Source organism: Halichoeres trimaculatus, unplaced genomic scaffold (assembly GCF_033239565.1).
Source record: "Halichoeres trimaculatus isolate MK-OKI-2021-1 unplaced genomic scaffold, fHalTri1.1 fHalTri1_scaffold_8, whole genome shotgun sequence".
Lineage (NCBI taxonomy): Eukaryota > Metazoa > Chordata > Actinopteri > Labriformes > Labridae > Halichoeres > Halichoeres trimaculatus.
The window spans coordinates 1,105,663-1,124,583 of NW_027437186.1; the positions used below are offsets into that span (position 1 = coordinate 1,105,663).

The 18,921-nt window shown below is 41.4% G+C and overlaps 1 protein-coding gene across 2 annotated transcripts in view; it reads left to right on the top strand.

Moving 5' to 3' along the window:
* Nucleotides 1-18,921, top strand: part of pcca (propionyl-CoA carboxylase subunit alpha) — a 39,270-nt gene that overhangs the window by 11,826 nt on the left and 8,523 nt on the right. For both annotated transcript variants that reach the window (XM_074676024.1, XM_074676025.1), the window contains 11 exons: nucleotides 71-202; nucleotides 1,233-1,269; nucleotides 1,840-1,918; nucleotides 2,982-3,084; nucleotides 3,223-3,317; nucleotides 9,971-10,121; nucleotides 16,361-16,504; nucleotides 16,621-16,695; nucleotides 16,825-16,893; nucleotides 17,016-17,091; nucleotides 17,176-17,389. In XM_074676024.1, coding sequence (XP_074532125.1) covers nucleotides 71-202; nucleotides 1,233-1,269; nucleotides 1,840-1,918; nucleotides 2,982-3,084; nucleotides 3,223-3,317; nucleotides 9,971-10,121; nucleotides 16,361-16,504; nucleotides 16,621-16,695; nucleotides 16,825-16,893; nucleotides 17,016-17,091; nucleotides 17,176-17,389 — 1,175 coding nt within the window. The remainder of the gene's footprint in view (nucleotides 1-70; nucleotides 203-1,232; nucleotides 1,270-1,839; nucleotides 1,919-2,981; nucleotides 3,085-3,222; nucleotides 3,318-9,970; nucleotides 10,122-16,360; nucleotides 16,505-16,620; nucleotides 16,696-16,824; nucleotides 16,894-17,015; nucleotides 17,092-17,175; nucleotides 17,390-18,921) is intronic.

The following is an 18,921-nucleotide window of genomic DNA, read 5'->3' on the forward strand; positions in this document are numbered from 1 at the left end:
ACTGATTAATTGATTGATTGACATGCTCTTTCTCATGGATCATGGATCATGGATTGATTGTTTTTACCAGGCAGCGGATGGTGTGACATTCATTGGACCAGACACCCATGCTATCCAGGCAATGGGAGATAAAATCGAGAGCAAGCTGATTGCTAAAGCTGCAAAAGTCAACACAATCCCCGGATTTGATGGAGTCGTTGAGGTATGGCAGTGGGAGTTTTGAAATAGTCTAGTCGTTAATTTTCTCTCCCCAAGGTTGACCTGGAACTGATTCTGTTCATTATTTTCATAGATATTTTTAATTTTGATTTGATCTTTAATTTTTGAATAAATTTTGCCAATTAAACTCTTAAATTACTTCTATTATTCCTTTGATTCATCCATTCATTTCCTTTCAAACAAGAGTTTATGACAGGCTCCTTCTGCATTCTGTATTCAGCAGTTCAGCGTAAGCTTTTCTATGATTCATTCAACTAATTTCAGACACATCTTCAGTAATTTAAAGATTTATTAATTCATTCAACAATTCAAGTCCTGAATTCATCCACCCAGCCATCCATTCATTCCCTTTCATCTAAAAGTTCATGATAAGTCCATTCTGAATCCTGCATTCAGCAGTTCAGCGCAAACTTTTCGAGACTTCATTCAAACATTTTCAGACAGACATCTTCAGTTGATCATCTTCAGCATTCTGCATTCACAGTGCAATTTCTTCAGAAATTGCTTTTCTAGTAATTGATAGTGATGGGTAGGAGGAGTGGCAATTGGATTAGTTTTTTGAGAGTTACAGAATCACTGACGTAATATAATAAGTCTAATATACACTTCTAAAATACTGGCTAATTCCTCTGTCAGTTATTACAAAAAGTGACAAATTCCTTAGTTTCTCAGTAATATGGTCACACAATTAAAGTAATCCTGGCAGAGAAAAAGTTTCTGTGCAGACAAAAAAAATATGCTAAAAATGTTTTTCGTATCATATTTTGAATGAGAATAACAGACACTTTTCCTTCAATTTTCAGTAAGATTGTAAAAATGCAGGTACCAATGGGGATGCACAGCAAAAAAAAATTTTTTTTAAAAGGATGGGAACCACTGGGCTGGGCTGGGCGCCTGGGTGCAGGTCTACTAATGTGTCCCGTCGTTGTGGGCTGGGCTGAGTCAAAGTCCCGGGCTGTTTTTCAGTCCCAGTCCGCCACTGGTCAGCAATAATCTTGAATTTTCTGTTTCAGACTGCTGAGGACGCTGTGAAGATAGCACAAGAAATTGGTGAGTCATATATTCATCCACTAAACCCTTGCCTTTCTATTTTAAGAAGAGAAGTAACTGAGTCATGCCTTTTTGTGTCTGTCATGAAGTTGGCTATTTCATGATTTTAGTTGCTTGTTTTTGTTTTCCCTTTCTTTAACAATTTAAATGGAAGAGGCTCTATAAATATTACACTTTATATTTATGTAATACATGTTTTAAAAAATGATGATTGATGGTGGTAAAAATCCTCTAAGAGAAAGGAGTGAGGAAATGAGTAAAGACCAAACAGAATGAAATAACAGCTCTTGAGCTCTGGAATCAAGGGGTTAATTCATGCTTTTTTGGTTGTTTATTAATGCAAGCAGTGTTAAATAATATATGCTGTATTTACAGAAAAGGCCTTATCATATAGAAATGTATAGAACAAATCTGATGGCTTCCTGCAGTTTAAGGCTTTTTTTTGCCAAGCTGATTTGGAAAAGGTGCATCAAGTCTAGAACATTGAGGACTCTTTGGGGGAGAATTATGTCATACGTCACACAAAAACACTTTTCAATTTGTGTTTTTGCCTTACTTTGGTATTGCCAGGCTACCCAGTGATGATCAAAGCATCTGCAGGAGGAGGAGGGAAAGGAATGAGGATTGCTTGGAATGATGAGGAGACAAGGTATTGTTGTCCTTTTTCTCCCTCCTCAGTGTGAACTCAGCGGTTTTCATCTAAGTATCCATTGGACGTACTCCTCTGCTAGGAAAACCTGCTCATTAGACATTATTCAACCCTTTACATGGCTACTCACCTGAAAAGCAATAAGCTTTATTCCTTATACCATGGGTCTTCAACATTCATTAGACCTAACTGATGGAGAGAGAGAGCAGGGACCCCCTTGTGTGTGTGTGTGTGTGTGTGTGTGTGTGTGTGTGTGTGTGTGTGTGTGTGTGTGTGTGTTATATTAAACCAGGGCTAGTACTTTGTCTGAATGTACCTTGTTCGTGTACTTTCAGTGTTAAGCTATTCTGGGGAACCTGACAGAGCCAGTATGAAACATGCTGCCATGTGATTGGCCGAGCAGTGATAGAGGCGGGTCTTCCTCTGCCTTTAGGAACTAGAAGTGAATGCTGAGTGAACCTGTGTGCAGTTACAGAGAGCTTCTGTGCTGCTGAATGTGTTAATTTCTGACTGAAAGATAACATCTTTGGCCTCTGTGTCCATGATGCAAGTTCAAAGACGTTAGAAGAATTTGAAATACTAGGGGATAATTATTTGAAAATACAAAAAAAATTGCCTTAATCAACCAGAAATGTCCCAGACCCCCTGCAGTACCTTCACAGACCCCCTAGGGCCCACCGACCCCCTCTTGGAGACCTCTGCCTGGCATGGATAAGGTTGCTGGTTTATTGATTTAGTGCCACCGTTGTTCATTCCTCTGAATATGTCTCTGAAGAGCATGAAAACAGAAAAACTAGGACAAAAATCTCCTCTTCACGGTTAATGAATTCAATACCCTGTGTAACATTTAACAACCAAGCCCCAACTTATGAGTCATGGACACACTCATTGATGGCTCGGATCCTTTAGAGGCAGAGGAGAAAATAAAAAGATAAAAAGCTGCTGATATGGCCAAAGGAAATTTTTAGACTGAAGATACATAACTGTATATTGATTTGAGAGAGAGGTACACAGGTCTGAGCAAGTGTGTGTCTGCTCCCAGTCACATTTGCACTTCTTTCAGGGAAGGTTTCCGGTTTTCCTCTCAGGAGGCAGCTTCCAGTTTTGGAGATGACCGGCTGCTCATCGAGAAGTACATTGACAACCCCAGGCATATAGAAATACAGGTAGACAACAGGAGCGACACCATTTAAAAAATGTTACATAAGCAAAGAAAGGATGTGTGTGTTGATTAAACAAAAGATAAAATCCTCAGTCCTCTCCATCACCACAGAAGGGCAGACACTCTTTGATGTGTTTCACAGGTGCTGGCTGATAAACATGGCAATGCTTTGTGGCTGAATGAGAGGGAGTGTTCCATCCAGAGGAGGAACCAGAAGGTGGTTGAAGAAGCCCCAAGGTAGGAAAAAGAGGATCTAATGTTGATTTATTTTAAAGAACAAAATGTACATGACAGTTACTTAAGCAAGACTGAAGTTCAGACTTGAGGCAGTCGGTGCTTTTTAACCTGACGTATCAGGAACTTTTACTTCCAGAAACATCTTTTTAAGGAACTAAATGGTTCCTGTGACACATTGTTGTCCATGTTTTCTCTGTGGCCTGTGAGGATTTTGTAAACCTGTGCAGTGACATATGGCGGAGCAATAAAACATATTGCACAACTCTGCAAGATCAGCAGAAGGCAGTAGGAAAGAGATGAAGGCCATACACTTAAGTTGTAGTTTTCCAAATGAGGGGGAACTCCAGCACGAACAGCTGTAGTTGTGCTGTATAAAGTATTTGATATTATCTCTACTTTAATACCATCAGGGAGACTATATGTCTACTAATTCTACAGTCCATGTAAAGTACTAAAAGTACAAATAGAAATACGAATCTTCACTTGGGTCATTATATTGTAAATTGAATCACATAGAGGCTTTCGTACACTTTCAGGCTTTGCATTGTGTATTTTCCTGGTGTTGAAATCAGCTAGAGGAGACTGGGAATGGTTTCAAAAAGAGGAGAGTTGTAACACCACCAATTCCACCAATCAGGGAGAAGATAGTCATATGATCATTTCAATATTTACCCACTTCCAATCTGATCACACATGGTGATTTTCAGGGCTGGAAACAGGTGCATGCAGATTCTACAGAGAAAAAAATAATTTTTAGGTAAGAAAGTAAACTTTTGACAAAGACTATATTTTGTTTAGTACTTGTACTATTCTAGATAAAACCATTTGACTTATATCAGATTCAATTGTAGTTTCTCAGGCTAAATGTGATGCATTTTTCCCATGCTAATTTCAATCCACTGTGCTAATAGAGATAGCTTAACACTGGCTGACAGGGGTGGGGTGGGTTGTAACACATCTTTAAAAAGTGTTACAACTGTAGCTGCCCTTGGCATCAAATAACAACGCGAGGAGTCTGACTGGTGCTCAATCTTAATTCTCATTAAAATTAAATTAATTAACTAAAATAAACATTTTAAATATTTAGAATAAATATAAAAACAGTTTAATGTATTACTACAGGGTCAAAAATATCATACAAATGGTGTCAAAGCACAGGTATAAATGTGCAAAAGACTTATACTTTGACCTCCGTTTGCTTTGCTAAGGGTGCGAACTTGGCTAAGACAGGACTCTTTTTTTTTTCTTTGTTAACACTACTTGTTGATAAACAAAATACAAACAAAAAAAATACAATTATTACAATACAATTAAACTAGCCAAACCCCCCCCCCCACAAACACACACACACACACACACACACACACACACACACACACACACACTTATAGGACAATGAACTCCTGACTTTAAACAATAAAATTGGTTTGTGACAACACATTCGGCTTTTATTCAAGTTCGGGGGGCGTGTCACCCATCCACAGAGTGTGAAAGGTTGAAAAAAGTGCCAATGGCCACTTATACTCCCGACAAATCGTCTGAATTCTACTTGCACAATGAACCATTCACCACAAAAAATAAAGCTGAATCAGCAATTGATGTGATGTCTGTTATGAGTTATTTGGATTTGCCATGTTTGGCACAGGACAATGTTGGTGATTTTCTAGAAGCAGCACAATCTTTTGACTAGGCTGCTGAATCACTGGTGGTTTGGAATGCTGCTCCCTTTTTGATGCAGGTTTCCGATCACCAACCTGCCCTTTGACCTGGTGCACTAAACCGTCACAACCTGCTGCAGCTTCAACCACCCTCCCCAAATTCCACTCATTTCTTGGGAGTACATCCTCTTTGATTGTAGCAATTCATTCACTTTCAAATTGGGCCTAGAAACAAGCCACTTCTGCTTCAATGAAATGTTCAGAAGGTACCTCTTCCTCCATCAGCTCCAAAACTGTTGTGCTAAATACTATAAATGTCCCTTTTAAATGTGTGGAAGAGCCTGCCAAGGAGGAATTTCTGTCACTTGTGACAGACAATAAAGTTTTTATCTATCTATCTATCTATCTATCTATCTATCTATCTATCCATCTATCCATCTATCCATCTATCCATCTATCCATCTATCCATCTATCCATCTATCCATCCATCTATCCATCTGCACTCAACACCAGCTTTTTGTTGCATGTTGCATTTTGTTACATGTCTTCCCTGACAAAGTTGCCAGGGGGTGCTAATGCAATCTTTGACTTCATTAATGTTAAATGGTTTTGAGTTGGAGGCTCGAATGATGTTTTTCTGCCTGAAAAGCATCAGTTGCATCAACATCAGGTTGCTTCAGTCCCTCTTGAAATTCATTGTTTGCTCCAATAAAGTTTGTTCCTTGATCACAATGCAGTTGGGACACTGCTCCTCTGAGACAAATGAAACATCTTAAAGCATTAATGAATGTGCCTGAGGACAAATCATTGAACATTTCAACATGTACTCCTCGAGAAGAGAGGTTTGGTTTCTTTGCGACCATTTTTGACAACAAATTGACCAAAACGGTCCATTCCACAGAATTCAACGGGGACTGAAGCTTCACAGCGTTTAACAGGGAGATCAGACATTTTTTGCTCTTCCGCTGGCCCCCTCTGCCAGAATCAATGCATACACACGTGTAAAAAATTTGGAACTGTTTTACCTCCCCAAATTACCCAAAATCCATTTGATCTGAGCTCCATCAATTTTTGATTTCTGACTTGGTAGCAGAACTGCTTATGGTAATAAGACAAAATGGTGATGTGACTGTCCTTCAGGAGAATAATTGGGTGCTTTTGCTCTTTGGAAAGAGCTAAATCTTTGAGTCTGCTGTGGCTGAGTCTTTTGCTGGGTCCTTGGGTGGCAAGCCAGGAGCTCTTTTCTCACTCCTGTCCTTTTCTGGGAGCACCGGGCCTGGTCCTGGCCTTTTATGATGCCGCAGAGCGTGGAGGAGATTATCCGTCAGTCGACTCACTCCACCTCTTCAGGTGTGGGCCTTCTCCTTTAAACAGATCGTCTCTCTGCCAGAAAAGGTTTAAGTTTCCAGTGAAATGCAGTCCTCTGGATTCAGACTCTGTGTTTAATTAAAGCAGCCGGCTGAATTTGTTTATCCTCTTGTCAATATTCGGGAGAGGTCCACTGATAAACGTTGGTATTGCCAGTTTATCAAGACTCTCGAATAGCTTATCAAAGTATTTTTTTAAGATTTCAGACTGATCCTTCCTGATGTCCACTGCACCCGCGTGAACAATCAGCTATTTCACCCCTTGGTGTTTTGCCAGTACCTTGGGTAGAAGTGATGTCAGAGACAGTGGCACTGGGATAGCTGCAAGTAATCACTCTGTTTATGCTTATATCAGATATGGCTCCGTCTCCAAGCACAAGGGTATCTTTGACCTTGACTTGTGGCACAGTTTTTCTGTCCGTCTGCTGCTTTGTACTGGCTTCATGGTTACCGTTATGCACAGGAATTTTGCCGTTTGCTCTCTGTTTGTTGTAGTCCATCACATTTGGCTCTGACAGTGGTAAAAATCTGTTTGTTAACTTTATTCCGGGTGACGTTGCATATCTTCCATGGATACCAAAATTTTGACTTTGCTTTGGCTTAGCACCAAGTCCATCATACATGTCTTTGCAGAGTCTTGGAAAAGACACGGTATCATTTAGCCTTAAATTGAAGGTAGTTGTTTTTTCACCCTTTCCTTTGGAAGTGGACTTCTTACCACTGGGTTCCACTGAGAGCATTTCATGAGGTCCTTTTTCAGTTTCCAGGGCAAAAATCCTTTCTTTAAGTGCATAGATTTCCTGTTGATATATCCGACAGCTTTCACAGGGAGACTTCGCTTCCAGCATGTTGAGAAGGTTGTAGTCGCAGGCTTGTCAGAGTCGTTAAAAAACATAAAATGATTAAAAAAGTCTTGGTTCACTTAAACGAAAGAGAATGAAATCATATCCAAGACTTGTAGTAAAAGTAGAATGATTTAAAAGCAAAGCAAAGCAGTAAGCAGCAGGAGCAAGCAGAGGCACGTCTGCACCCCTCAGTGCCAAGGTTAATCTACTGCTTATCTACTGCTCTAATGCACCTTTAAATTACTTCATAGAGCTCAAGCAATAATTTAGGTGTTCTTTGAGTATTCAAAATGTAGTCAAAATCAAGATTAGTATGTAGCAATTTCAAAAAATAAAAAAGAAAGGAAAAAAAAAACCCTCAAAAATATTTCTGTTTCAATGACCAGGAGGTAAACGGAAATTTCTGCACCGATTTTACCAACGTAGAATCACTCTTTATGAGTGGATGGTACCCATCGACACTCTTGAGCGTCTCTTATTGTGATTGACCCTATGAAGCTGCTGATGACGGCTTCCAGCTGCTGGTGGTTCCAGTGATTCCGATGCAAACTTGGCTTCATGGGAGACGAAGCCCTCTGAGAAGATGCAATGGTGCGACGAGGACAGTAGCTGGGTTCACGTCAACGTTTGAGCATACATACTGTTAAGGATAAGCTCTTGAGTCAAACAGAAAGTGAGTTTTGATCAGTCACAGGGAGAGACATTGTTTGGATTGTTCTGTTTTAATAAACCTTTCTTTGTGGCCTTTGTTTTTGCTTTTTTGTCTACCTGTTACAACCCACCCCGGTAGTGAGGTAGGTTGTAAAAAAGGACCACCATGTGTTAGACATCACCTGGTGAGCTCTGTGATACTCTTGCAGAGGTTTGAATTGGTGCCATTTGTAGTAAACTAATATGGGTACTTTGCTTTACAGTTTGAGAACTCTGACTCAAAAATTCAGTGAGTTGGAGGTGCTGAAGCAAAGAGCGTTACAACCATACCCGGTCTCCTCTGCATAAAAATGTCAGCTTACAATTTCTGGCCTCATGTTGATGTTCCTGGACCCCTGGGGCCTCATGTACAAAGAGTGCATATGTTCAGATGTATCAAAAGTGAAATGACCGTGGAAATGTGCGGTGCCCGAGCGGCAACCTCCGCTCTTAAGAATATGAGACAACATGGAAGTGCTAAAATCTGCTGTTTCCTGAGTGTTCGCTTTGAGGCTGGCTTTGGAAGTTTCAGAAGTCACATACACACACCAAGCCAACAAAAAGCAGTTTTCGAAGCACAAATTAACCTATTTACAGCCTGGTTCAAAAAATGTCTCCTGTCTGAATTGCATCTGAATATTTTTGTGCATACGACATTTCCTGAATTTCAACATACGCAAAGTTTCTGTTAGAAATTCACAGAACTCTACATGAGGACCTTGGTTCTTTGGTAGATTTCTTTTCCACTCTCTCTGCACTACTCAGAGAGGTGTCCTGGAGGGGAAGTGATGTAAACGTATGACCTCCATAGCATTTTCTCTAGTCCTCTGACTGCTCAGAGTGCTTCACTTTGAATGTCTCATTTACACACTGATGTCAGAGGTGGCTGTATAAGGAGCTGGGACAGCTTTGAGCTTAAGGGTCTTGTCCAAGGACACTCCAGCATATCGAAACAAGACATGGAATCAAACCCCAAACCTTCCAATTATGACATGAGCACCTCAACCACACCCAGTGTGTGATCTTAACACAGCCCTAGGGAGAAATTAGGCACTTGGTTTTAAGTGCTCTGTGCTCTTCTAGTTTTGTCCAATTGGTGGTGCACTGGTATGAGGGGACCGTTGTTGCATGAAGTTTGGCAGTAAAGCAAAACATCTCACATTAAGTTGTCTTCGTAGTTGTTGAACCAACACTTGGTCACAAGGTGAGCCCTGGGACTTACCTCAGACCCTAAAGACTCATAGACAAGCAGGGGTGAAAGTAAGCAGGTACAGCCCGGTTACTGCGTACCATGTAGCTTTTCTGTAGTGCTGAAGAGTGAAGTTGTCTTTGCTGACAAACACCTTGGCTCTGCCTGGTCCAGGGGGTCAAAAGGATGTGAGGCTGAGGCAATCAGCACAACTGGCATCTTGTGTTGGGAGAGGCCTCGCAGCTCTCCTGGGGAAAAGTACCGTCAACCTGTGGCACGCAACTGTGTAGTTCTTGACCCGAGAGGACGTTGTGTGGACTGCAGAAATCTGAAGATCCTGCCAATGGACAGGGTCCACCTCCAAACCAGCACCTGGGGGGGCATTAAATGTAGTGCAACACCTGTGCGTCAGTGAATTTATTAGGACTGTGCAAAGCCGGGCTAGGACCTGAATGTGACAACACTTCACTTTTGAAACCCAGAAACTGGTTTTCTTGGTTTCCGAACGTTCATAGGGTGTCATTTAAAGAAAATGTGAAGCAGACTGGACCCTGTCCCACCTGTTTCATGTCCCTAGCATCAAATTTAAAACAAACATTTTTCGTTCAAATATTTTTATTGAAGTAGCAATTACAGAATATTAATTATTACAGACATTTCCTTCCTTTTTTAATTGATTAAAGAAAAAGAAAACATCAGACAAAACAAGCATTTTTGAAAAGAAACTAATGTAGTAACTGTAATGTAACCGTAATGTAGTTCTAACTTTAAACTTCTCTTTATTCTCACAGGCCCACTCATCAATTCAATACACTGTGGCAAAGAGAAGTTAAAATCATGACATTTTTTTTTATATTTACACCTTTGAGCTTTTTAAGGCGTCATTGTTGTGTATTCTTGCAGTACTTTCCTCGATCCAGCAACGCGTAAAGCCATGGGTGATCAGGCCGTTCAGCTGGCCAAGGCCGTACAGTACTCCTCTGCTGGCACTGTGGAGTTCCTGGTGGACTCAAAGAAGAACTTCTACTTCCTTGAGATGAACACACGGCTTCAGGTCAGTATAGTGCGTGTGTGTTTGTGTGTGTGTGTGTGTGTGTGTGTGTGTGTGTGTGTGTGTGTGTGTTTAGACACAGGTCTGAACAAGCCTACACTCTTACTTGAACACAGTGCTCTTGGGTCTTACTCAAAATGTTCCCCAGAGTTGTACAAAGAGAATTAATGCATTGTTTGTCTACTTTTAAAAGACAAAAAAAATGAATAACAAGGCCCAGTATCCTTTTTGGCATTAGTTTGTTTGTTTTCTGTTTTAAAGTCAGATGCCCTCTCTCTCTGTCTGACAACAGTTCTTGTAAACGATTCGGGAAGTAGAGAACTTAGTAAGAGGAGAGAAAGAAGTAGAGAGAGGAAGAGAGAAAACAGGTTAAGGAACATGTTTCCTGACTTTGACATCCTCTGAGAATCAAACATTTTGCTGCTTTTCAGATTCTTGTGTAACAGTGGCACCAGCCTCATGTTTGCAGTTTCTAACTACAAAAAACCCTGACGTTTTCTTTTGTATATACACTCACCGGCCACTTTACCGAGCACACCTGTCCAACTGCTCGTTAACGCAAATTTCTAATCAGCCAATCACATGACAGCAACTCAATGCATTTGGTCGTGTAGACATGGTCAAGATGATCTGCTGCAGTTCAAAGCGAGCATCAGAATGGGGAAGAAAGGTGATTTAAGGGACTTTGAATGTTGCATGGTTGTTGGTGCCAGACGGGCTGGTCTGAGTATTTCAGAAACTGCTGATCTACTGGGATTTTAACCCACAACCATCTCTAGGGTTTACAGAGAATGGTCCCAAAAAGAGAAAATATCCAGTGAGCGGCAGTTCTGTGGGCCAAAATGCCTTGTTGATGCCAGAGGTCAGAGGAGAATGGACAGACTGGTTGGAGCTGATAGAAAGGCAACAGGAACTCAAAGAACTACTGGTTACAACCGAGGTCTGCAGAAGAGCATCTCTGAAGGGGGTCAGAATTTGGCGTCGACAACATGAAAGCATGGATCCATCCTGCCTTGTATCAACGTTGCAGGCTGCTGCTGCTGATGTAATGGTGTGGGGGATATTTTCTTGGCTCACTTTGGGCCCCTTAGTACCAACTGAGCATGGTTTAAAGTCCACAGCCTACCTGAGTATTGTTGCTGACCATGTCCATCCCTTTATGAGCACAGTGTACCCATCTTCTGATGGCTACTTCCAGCAGGATAACACTCCATGTCATAAAGCTGGAATCCTCTCAGACTGGTTTCTTGAACATGACAATGAGTTCCCTGTACTCAACTGGCCTCCACAGTCCCCAGATCTCAATCTAATAGAGCACCTTTGGGATGTGGTGGAGTGGGAGATTGGCATCATGGATGTGCAGCCGACAAATCTGTGCCACAAAGGATTAAGGCAGCTCTGAAGGTAAAAAGGGGTCCAAACCGGCACTAGCAAGGTGTACCTAATAAGTGGCCGGTGAGTGTGAAGCTCATTCAATCAAACTGTATGAATGTGTAACATCTTTCTGAGTCACAGTTCCTACAAAGAACTTTGCGAGTTGCTGATCCCTATCGTGAGCTCTTGACTAAGTTATAAGACCAGGGCCCTGTTCTACGAAGCAAGTTCAGCCTAGCGAGATAGCCTTGGAGCTACCTCACTGAACTGAGCGCGGTAGCCGGCGGTCTCGCTACACGGTTTTATGACGCTGGTTATCAACCTCATCAGTGGATCCAGCTTGGCAATGAGCGCGTGCACGCATATAAGGCAGAGCCCGCTGCATCTGACCAATCGTGAACATGGAGCAGTCTGGAGCGTAAGAGCAGGCCAGAGAGAGAAGGACCGCATACTTCGCACAGGAGGAGCAGGAGGTGATCATGAAGAAGTATGACGAACTGAAACATGTAATTAACGTTAAAAGCAGCACTGTCCCGGCTGCTAAAGCACGGAAGGAGTGCTGGCAGAAAATTGCTGACTGTCTAAATGCGTAAGTGTAGTGGTGTAGTGCAAAAAAAATATTTTTTGTGCCATTATCATCCTGAAATAGCACTGTTCACCATGCACTTTTACTGTAACATGCAACATACTTCTTAGATGAATTGATTCATTTGTTCATTCCTATCGTGTTTACATTTTTTTGTGAGACATGTAGCCCACATGAGCCCTACATTCATTCCTGTCACAATTTTAATACGGACAATAACTTATTGTCATGGAACAGAAGTGTTGGCATTGAAGATCTTATTACGGCAATGAGAGTTCTTCATTCCCTTTAACTACCTGTAGAAAGTGTCATGTACTACCAACCCCTCCCTGGAAAACCGGTAACTTTCATAAAGGTGGTCATCCGAAAAAGAGAGTGGGTCGGGCTCCGATGTCCACGGGATCCTCTGAGAACGGACAAGACGTTTTTTCATGAGGGCTCATTGGTCAGTGGGCAGGGTTTTTATAGTCCGCGAGTTCAATCTGGAACCTAACCTGCCCCGGAGCAGGTTAGCCGTTCAGCGTACGTTGCCATGGAGACTCGCTTCGCTGAGGAGTGATCCTGTGTCGTAGAACAGGGAATCCGGAACCTATCCTCAAAGCTACCTCGCTAGGCAGTAATCCTGCTTCGTAGAACAGGGCCCTGGGGGGTATTCCACAAAGCTGGCTTAGCTCAAAGCCTGGTTTATTTTAGTTAGCCTCGCTAACTTTTGTGAGAGCTGGGTTCCATAAACAAGGCTTAGGGCTAGTGTGGCTTGGTGGCTTTGTGGCTTATGGCTTTACTCCATGGCAGGCTGTGACTTTGCAACACAATGTAACTCTGCACCACGGGTCACCAACATGGTGCCTGTGGGCACCTGGGTGCCTGCAAGAACCACATAAGGTGCCTGCGAAAGTGATCCAAAAAACGGCACTGGTCACAATGGAGCTCCTTACTACCATCATTGTTGTGTAAATCATTGTAAAATAGTTACCGTTGACCTGTGAGCAGTCTCTTCACGTAGTATTACCACTTCTGGTATGATTGATGTTATTAAAAAGATATCTGTACAATTTTGTTCAGAAAGTCATGCAACATGTAGCCCTTCATGCCACTCATTTCCCATGAGGTAGCCCTCGGTCGAAAAAGTTTTTTTTTTTTAACGCAAGTTTTAAAGAGTGTGTAACAGTTCAACGTTGTGTAAGTTGCACCTTTGTGAAATAAACAACAATGTATGTATCAGTAAGTTCACACGTTCACTATCATCTAATGTAAGACTATAGAACGGTGTTTTAATGTCGTGTTAGTTGCTTTTTTTGTAAAATAAACAGAGATAAATACTACTGTTAATTCATACGCCCACCATTATCTAATGTAAGACTATAATACGGTGTTTTAACATCAACTAAGTTGCATCTTATTCTTCTTCTTAATCATATAGATATTATAATATCTTTTGATCATATACAGTATATATCCTGTGTATATCAATAAATGTATTATATATATCAGCTGATATAGCGGAAATCGGCCAATATATCAGATATTGGCTATTATTTTATGCCCCCAGTATCGGTATCGGCATTGGCTCCAAAAAATCCCTTATCGGTCAGGCTCTAATATACAGTGGAGGAAATGAGTATTTGACCCCCCGCTGATTTTGAAAGTTTTCATACTAAGAAATAAATGAAGAGTGTCTGATTTTTATGGCAGCTTTATTTTAACAGTGTTAGAAAGGATATCAAGGAAAAAATCGAGAAAATGACATGAAATGAAAAATAAAAATTGATTTGCATTTCATTGAAGGAAATAAGTATTTGATCCCCTACCAACCATGAGCAATGTTGGCTCCCACAGGCCATTGACATACTCCTTATCTCAGTGAAGTCATTACCTTCATGAGAGACACCTGTTCCAAAGTGTCACCCGTATAAAGAGCCACCTGCCCACAGACTCAGAGACACTCCAACGTCTCCACCATGGGCAAGACCAAAGAGCTGTCTAAAGATGTCAGGGACTAAATTGTTGACCTACACAAGGCTGGCATAGGCTACAAAACCATCAGTAAGAAGCTGAATGAGAAGGTGACAACTGTTGGTGCTACTATTCAGAAGTGGAAGAAGTACAACATGACTGTCAATCGACCTAGGCCTGGGGCTCCATGCAAGATATCACCTCGTGGGGTCTAAGTGATCATGACAAAAGTTAGAGATCAGCCTAAAACTACACGGCATGAGCTGGTTAATGATCTCAAGGCAGCTGGGACCACAGTCACCAAGAAAACCATTGGTAATACACTGAGTAGCAATGGTTTAAAATCCTGCAGTGCGCGCAAGGTCCCTCTGCTCAAGAAGGCTCACATCCAGGCCAAGTTTGCCAATGAACATATTAATGACTCCGAGAGAGACTGGGAGAAGTGCTGTGGTCAGATGAGACCGAAATCGAGCTCTTTGGCCTCAACTCAACTCGACGCATTTGGAGGAAGAGAAATGCTGAATATGACCCCCAGAACACCATCCCCACTGTCAAGCATGGCGTTGGAAGCATTATGTTTTGGGGGTGTTTCTCTTCTAAGGGGACGGGTCGACTTCACCGCATCGACGGGAAGATGAACGGGGCCATGTATTGCAAAATCTTGAGTGACAACCTCCTTGCCACCGTCAGGACACGGAAAATGGGTCGTGGATGGGTCTTTCAGCACGACAACGACCCAAAACATACAGCCAAGGAAACAAAGGAGTGGCTCCATAAGAATGAAATGCAAATTAATTTTTATTTTTCATTTCATGTAATTTTCTCAGTTTTTTTCTTTATATTCTTTCTAACACTGTTACAATAAAGCTGCCATGAAAATCAGACACTCTTCATTTATTTCTTAGTATGAAAACTTTCAAAATCAGCGGGGGGTCAAATACTTATTTCCTCCACTGTATATGTATTTGTTGTTTTTGTGGTAGACACTGCCAGCATGCCAGTCAAAAGTAGTCAGGAAGACCGTATGCGGGTAACTAGGACAAAAAAGTAACCCTTGGCCCTGTTTTTAATCTTTACATGGGTGTGTCCCGCAACTCTCAGAAAACACACAGCACACAGGTGTTGCGTGCTGAACTGCTGATCGCGGATGATGCATTCACTACGCTTTGTAATTCTCATTCCCAGTAGTCAGTCCGTTACAGCATCAATGTGAAAATTAGTGAGAAAGTTGTGAGAAATTCCAAATTGGGAATTCAGTGGGAGAGAGGCTTAGAAAATGGAAGTGCTGACAGGTATGGGCAAGAGTCCAGCATGGGGGGAGGTGTGTGTGTGAGAGAACAGATGAGCAAGAGGTGGCAAGTTTCATTCAGTGTTTTGTTCTGCCTGTTTTGAGTTGGCGAGATCACGACCGACAGTTTGATCAGTAAATAAAATTCATGAATCAGCATAATCATCAGTGCAGCGTCCGGACGGCCGTTGCGTTTTATTTAACTCGAGTTGTGCACAATTCTAGTTGTAATGGAAACACCAGCAAGGCACAAATGTACTTTAACAAAACTTCAGAAATATTGCTTTAATTTTGAGGTAAGTCGTAATGGAAACACAGCTATTTAGAGTCGTATGTTTATTTCCTCTTACTGTGGCTGTTGGCAGGCACATCTAGTCCATTTCTGCACTCACTTGTGGATCCACCCATAGGCAAACATTGCAACCCAAGACACGCTTAGGACTGCCCCCCTCATTTGAATCTTATTTTCTGCTGTATTTCATGCATGGAACTGTCTGCCTCAAACAATAAACAAATAAATAAATATAAATAAACAAATAAATATGACAACAGGGCACTTTTATTTACTCATTTACAAATATTTTATTCCATTTCCACATTTACTTTGTATGTATATGTAGTTTTGGTCCTCCACACCAAGATTTATGTATCATTTAGTCAGAAGAACAGCACAGCAGTTTGGATAATGGAATGTGTCTAAATGAATAAAGGCATAACTGTAGCCCCAGGTTAGCTTGTAGATGGTTTTGAAGTGAGGGTCCGGATGGCAGCCAGCTGTAAAGCTCTAAAGCGAAGAACTGATGGCATCTTGCAAAGCTACCCTTCAGTAAATAGTTGTTAAATAGCTTGTTTCTGTTAGTGTTGTCATTTTAACACCTAAATAAAGAGTCTGAAGGAAACGAGGAGAGCTCAGAGATGGAGCTGTATCACCTTCAAAGGAGCTCAGGTAACTGTTAATGGATTTAATGAGTCCTGCACATCCAGCACACCAGCAGCTGCCTAGCAGAAACCTGTGTCTCTCTGTTCAACCTTTGACTGCAGGTGGAACATCCCATCACAGAGTGCATCACTGGCCTCGACCTGGTGGAGCAGATGATCAGGGTCGCTAAGGGTTATAAACTTCAGCACAAACAAGAGGATATCCCAATAAACGGCTGGGCAGTGGAGAGTCGCGTCTATGCTGAGGTGTGTCTGTGTGTGTGTTTGTGTGTGTTTGTGTATTCTCAGAGACAGAACTGAACCAAAGAGCCACACAGTCCTATTAGTGATGGTATAACAGATTTTTTTTTTGTTTGTTGAAGGATCCTTACAAGTCATTTGGTCTTCCTTCCATTGGACGGCTGTCTCAGTACCAAGAGCCAATCAACCTAAGCAACGTATGTAACTGTTTATTTAATCTTTTTTTCAGATTTCACTCCTGCTACCAAAATTTTCCAATCAGACTCCTTAAGAGACCTAAAATAGACCTGCTGTATGAAAATGTTCCTTTCATCTTGTGTGGTCAGGTCCGTGTGGACAGTGGGATCCAAGAGGGAAGTGACATCAGTATCTACTATGATCCCATGATTTCCAAGGTCAGGAATTCTGAAACATTAAACGCCTTATTCTTAAGAACATTTGGTCTGGAAAAAATAAATCAAACAGATTCCACAGAGATGTGTAGTTTCTCAGCAGTTTCCTTTTTTGTTTATTGTAGTTGGTTACCTATGGCACTACACGAGCCGAAGCTCTTTCAAAGATGGAAGAAGCTCTTGATAACTACGTCATCAGAGGTAAACAAACACATTTTCACTCATTCACCTCAAGCGTTAACTTCTAGATTGGTTTTAGCTTTCAGAGTTTGTTTCTTTCTCTAGGTGTGACCCATAACATCCCCCTCTTAAGGGAAATCATCACTCACCCTCGCTTCATCTCTGGTGACATCAGCACCAACTTCTTACCTGAGGTTTATCCCGATGGTTTCAAGGGTCATCAGCTGAAGCAGGAAACATGCAGTGAGCTGTTAGCCACAGCAGCAGCGATCCACATCACTGCGCAGCTCCGTTCACAAAAGGTCCTTGGAGCTGTGAGGTGAGGTCGCCGAAAAGTTAGGTTCCACCAGAGCATGTATGAGGCTCATTTATCATGCATTAGGCCAACTGTCGTTTCTAAAACCCTGTCACAGAAAGGCAACAAGTCTTCCCGTCATTAACATCGTGGAAAAAGTCAAATCTACAGAATAGATGCAGAGCAAGAGGAATTCATCAGCACCAACAGAAGCTCAATCAGTGACCCTAGAACAGGGGTGGCCAACCATTCAGAGACCAAGAGCCACAAAAATGACTGTGGTAGCCTCCTACAAAGAGCCACATCACACACATGTAGGGTTGTCAACTTTGAGGGTGGTGGTGGTGGTGGTGGTGGGGCATTCCTGTACGCCTGCAGGACTGTACGCCTGCAGTGTACAGCTGGCCATGCAGGATCAATACTGATCCCAACTTAAGCATCAATTTATAAATATTTATATCAGAATCAGAATCAGAATCAGAATCATCTTTATTGGCCAAGTATTTTCAAGAATACAAGGAACTTGACTCCGGTTTAAACTGCACTCTCTCAGTACAAACGTGGATAGAATTAACAAGAGTAGAAAAATAGAGTTTAAGTAGTAGAAAAAGAATAATAATTATTACAATATTAAATAAAGAACTCTGCACAGAGTAAATACAAAATATACACACAATTTAAGTTAGGAAGATAGTGCACTGAATAAATGTCATAAAAAATGTGCAATTTGCAACAGGGAATGGAAGATGGATGTGCAATAGAAACAGAACAGAGAGACTGTGGCTGTGGCTGTATTTGTTTATTTATTTTACGAATGGATCGAAGAGCCACACACTGAAAGGCAAAGAGCCACATGTGGCTCAGGTTGGCCACCCCTGCCCTAGAATATTATGTATGGGACACACAAGTTAAAGGTTGCATGAGAAATGAAGCTATCACCCTCTCTTCAAAACTTAACAAAATGATGAATCACCGCATCGAGTATTTGGAATCTGAAATTGCTCAGGCTGAACAAAATTTGCTTTATAATATATCATCTGAAAATGTCCATAGGGGACAGTGCTTATTGGATGAACTCAACAGCTTATAAAATCAAAAAGCACAATTTATCATACAAGGCAGAATTTGTCATACAAGGCAGAACTATCATATAAACAGTGCACTTCTAAGCCACCTTCTTGCACTTAAAGCATGAAAAAACATGTTAACCAAATAGCTATCAGATATCAACACGAAAAAAAGAGAAAAATTAAAATAAATTGAATAAATATAAACAAAGTTGGATCTCTGTGAAGTGCCATTAATGAGTCCATAGCCTCGATCCAGGATGGAAAGTCAAGAAGAAGAAAAAAAATGCAGACATAGTCGATTGTGATTAAGAGAAATGACATTGGGCTTGATGCAGCAGACAACTAGTGACAAAGACCCCAAACCAGTATGAAATGAAAATGACTTTAGATAAAAGTCATATCTCCTTTGAGTGTCATCAATGAGTCCATTGCCTCAAGGATGGAAAGTCAACAAAAGTGCAGACATAGTCGACAGTGATCTCTCAG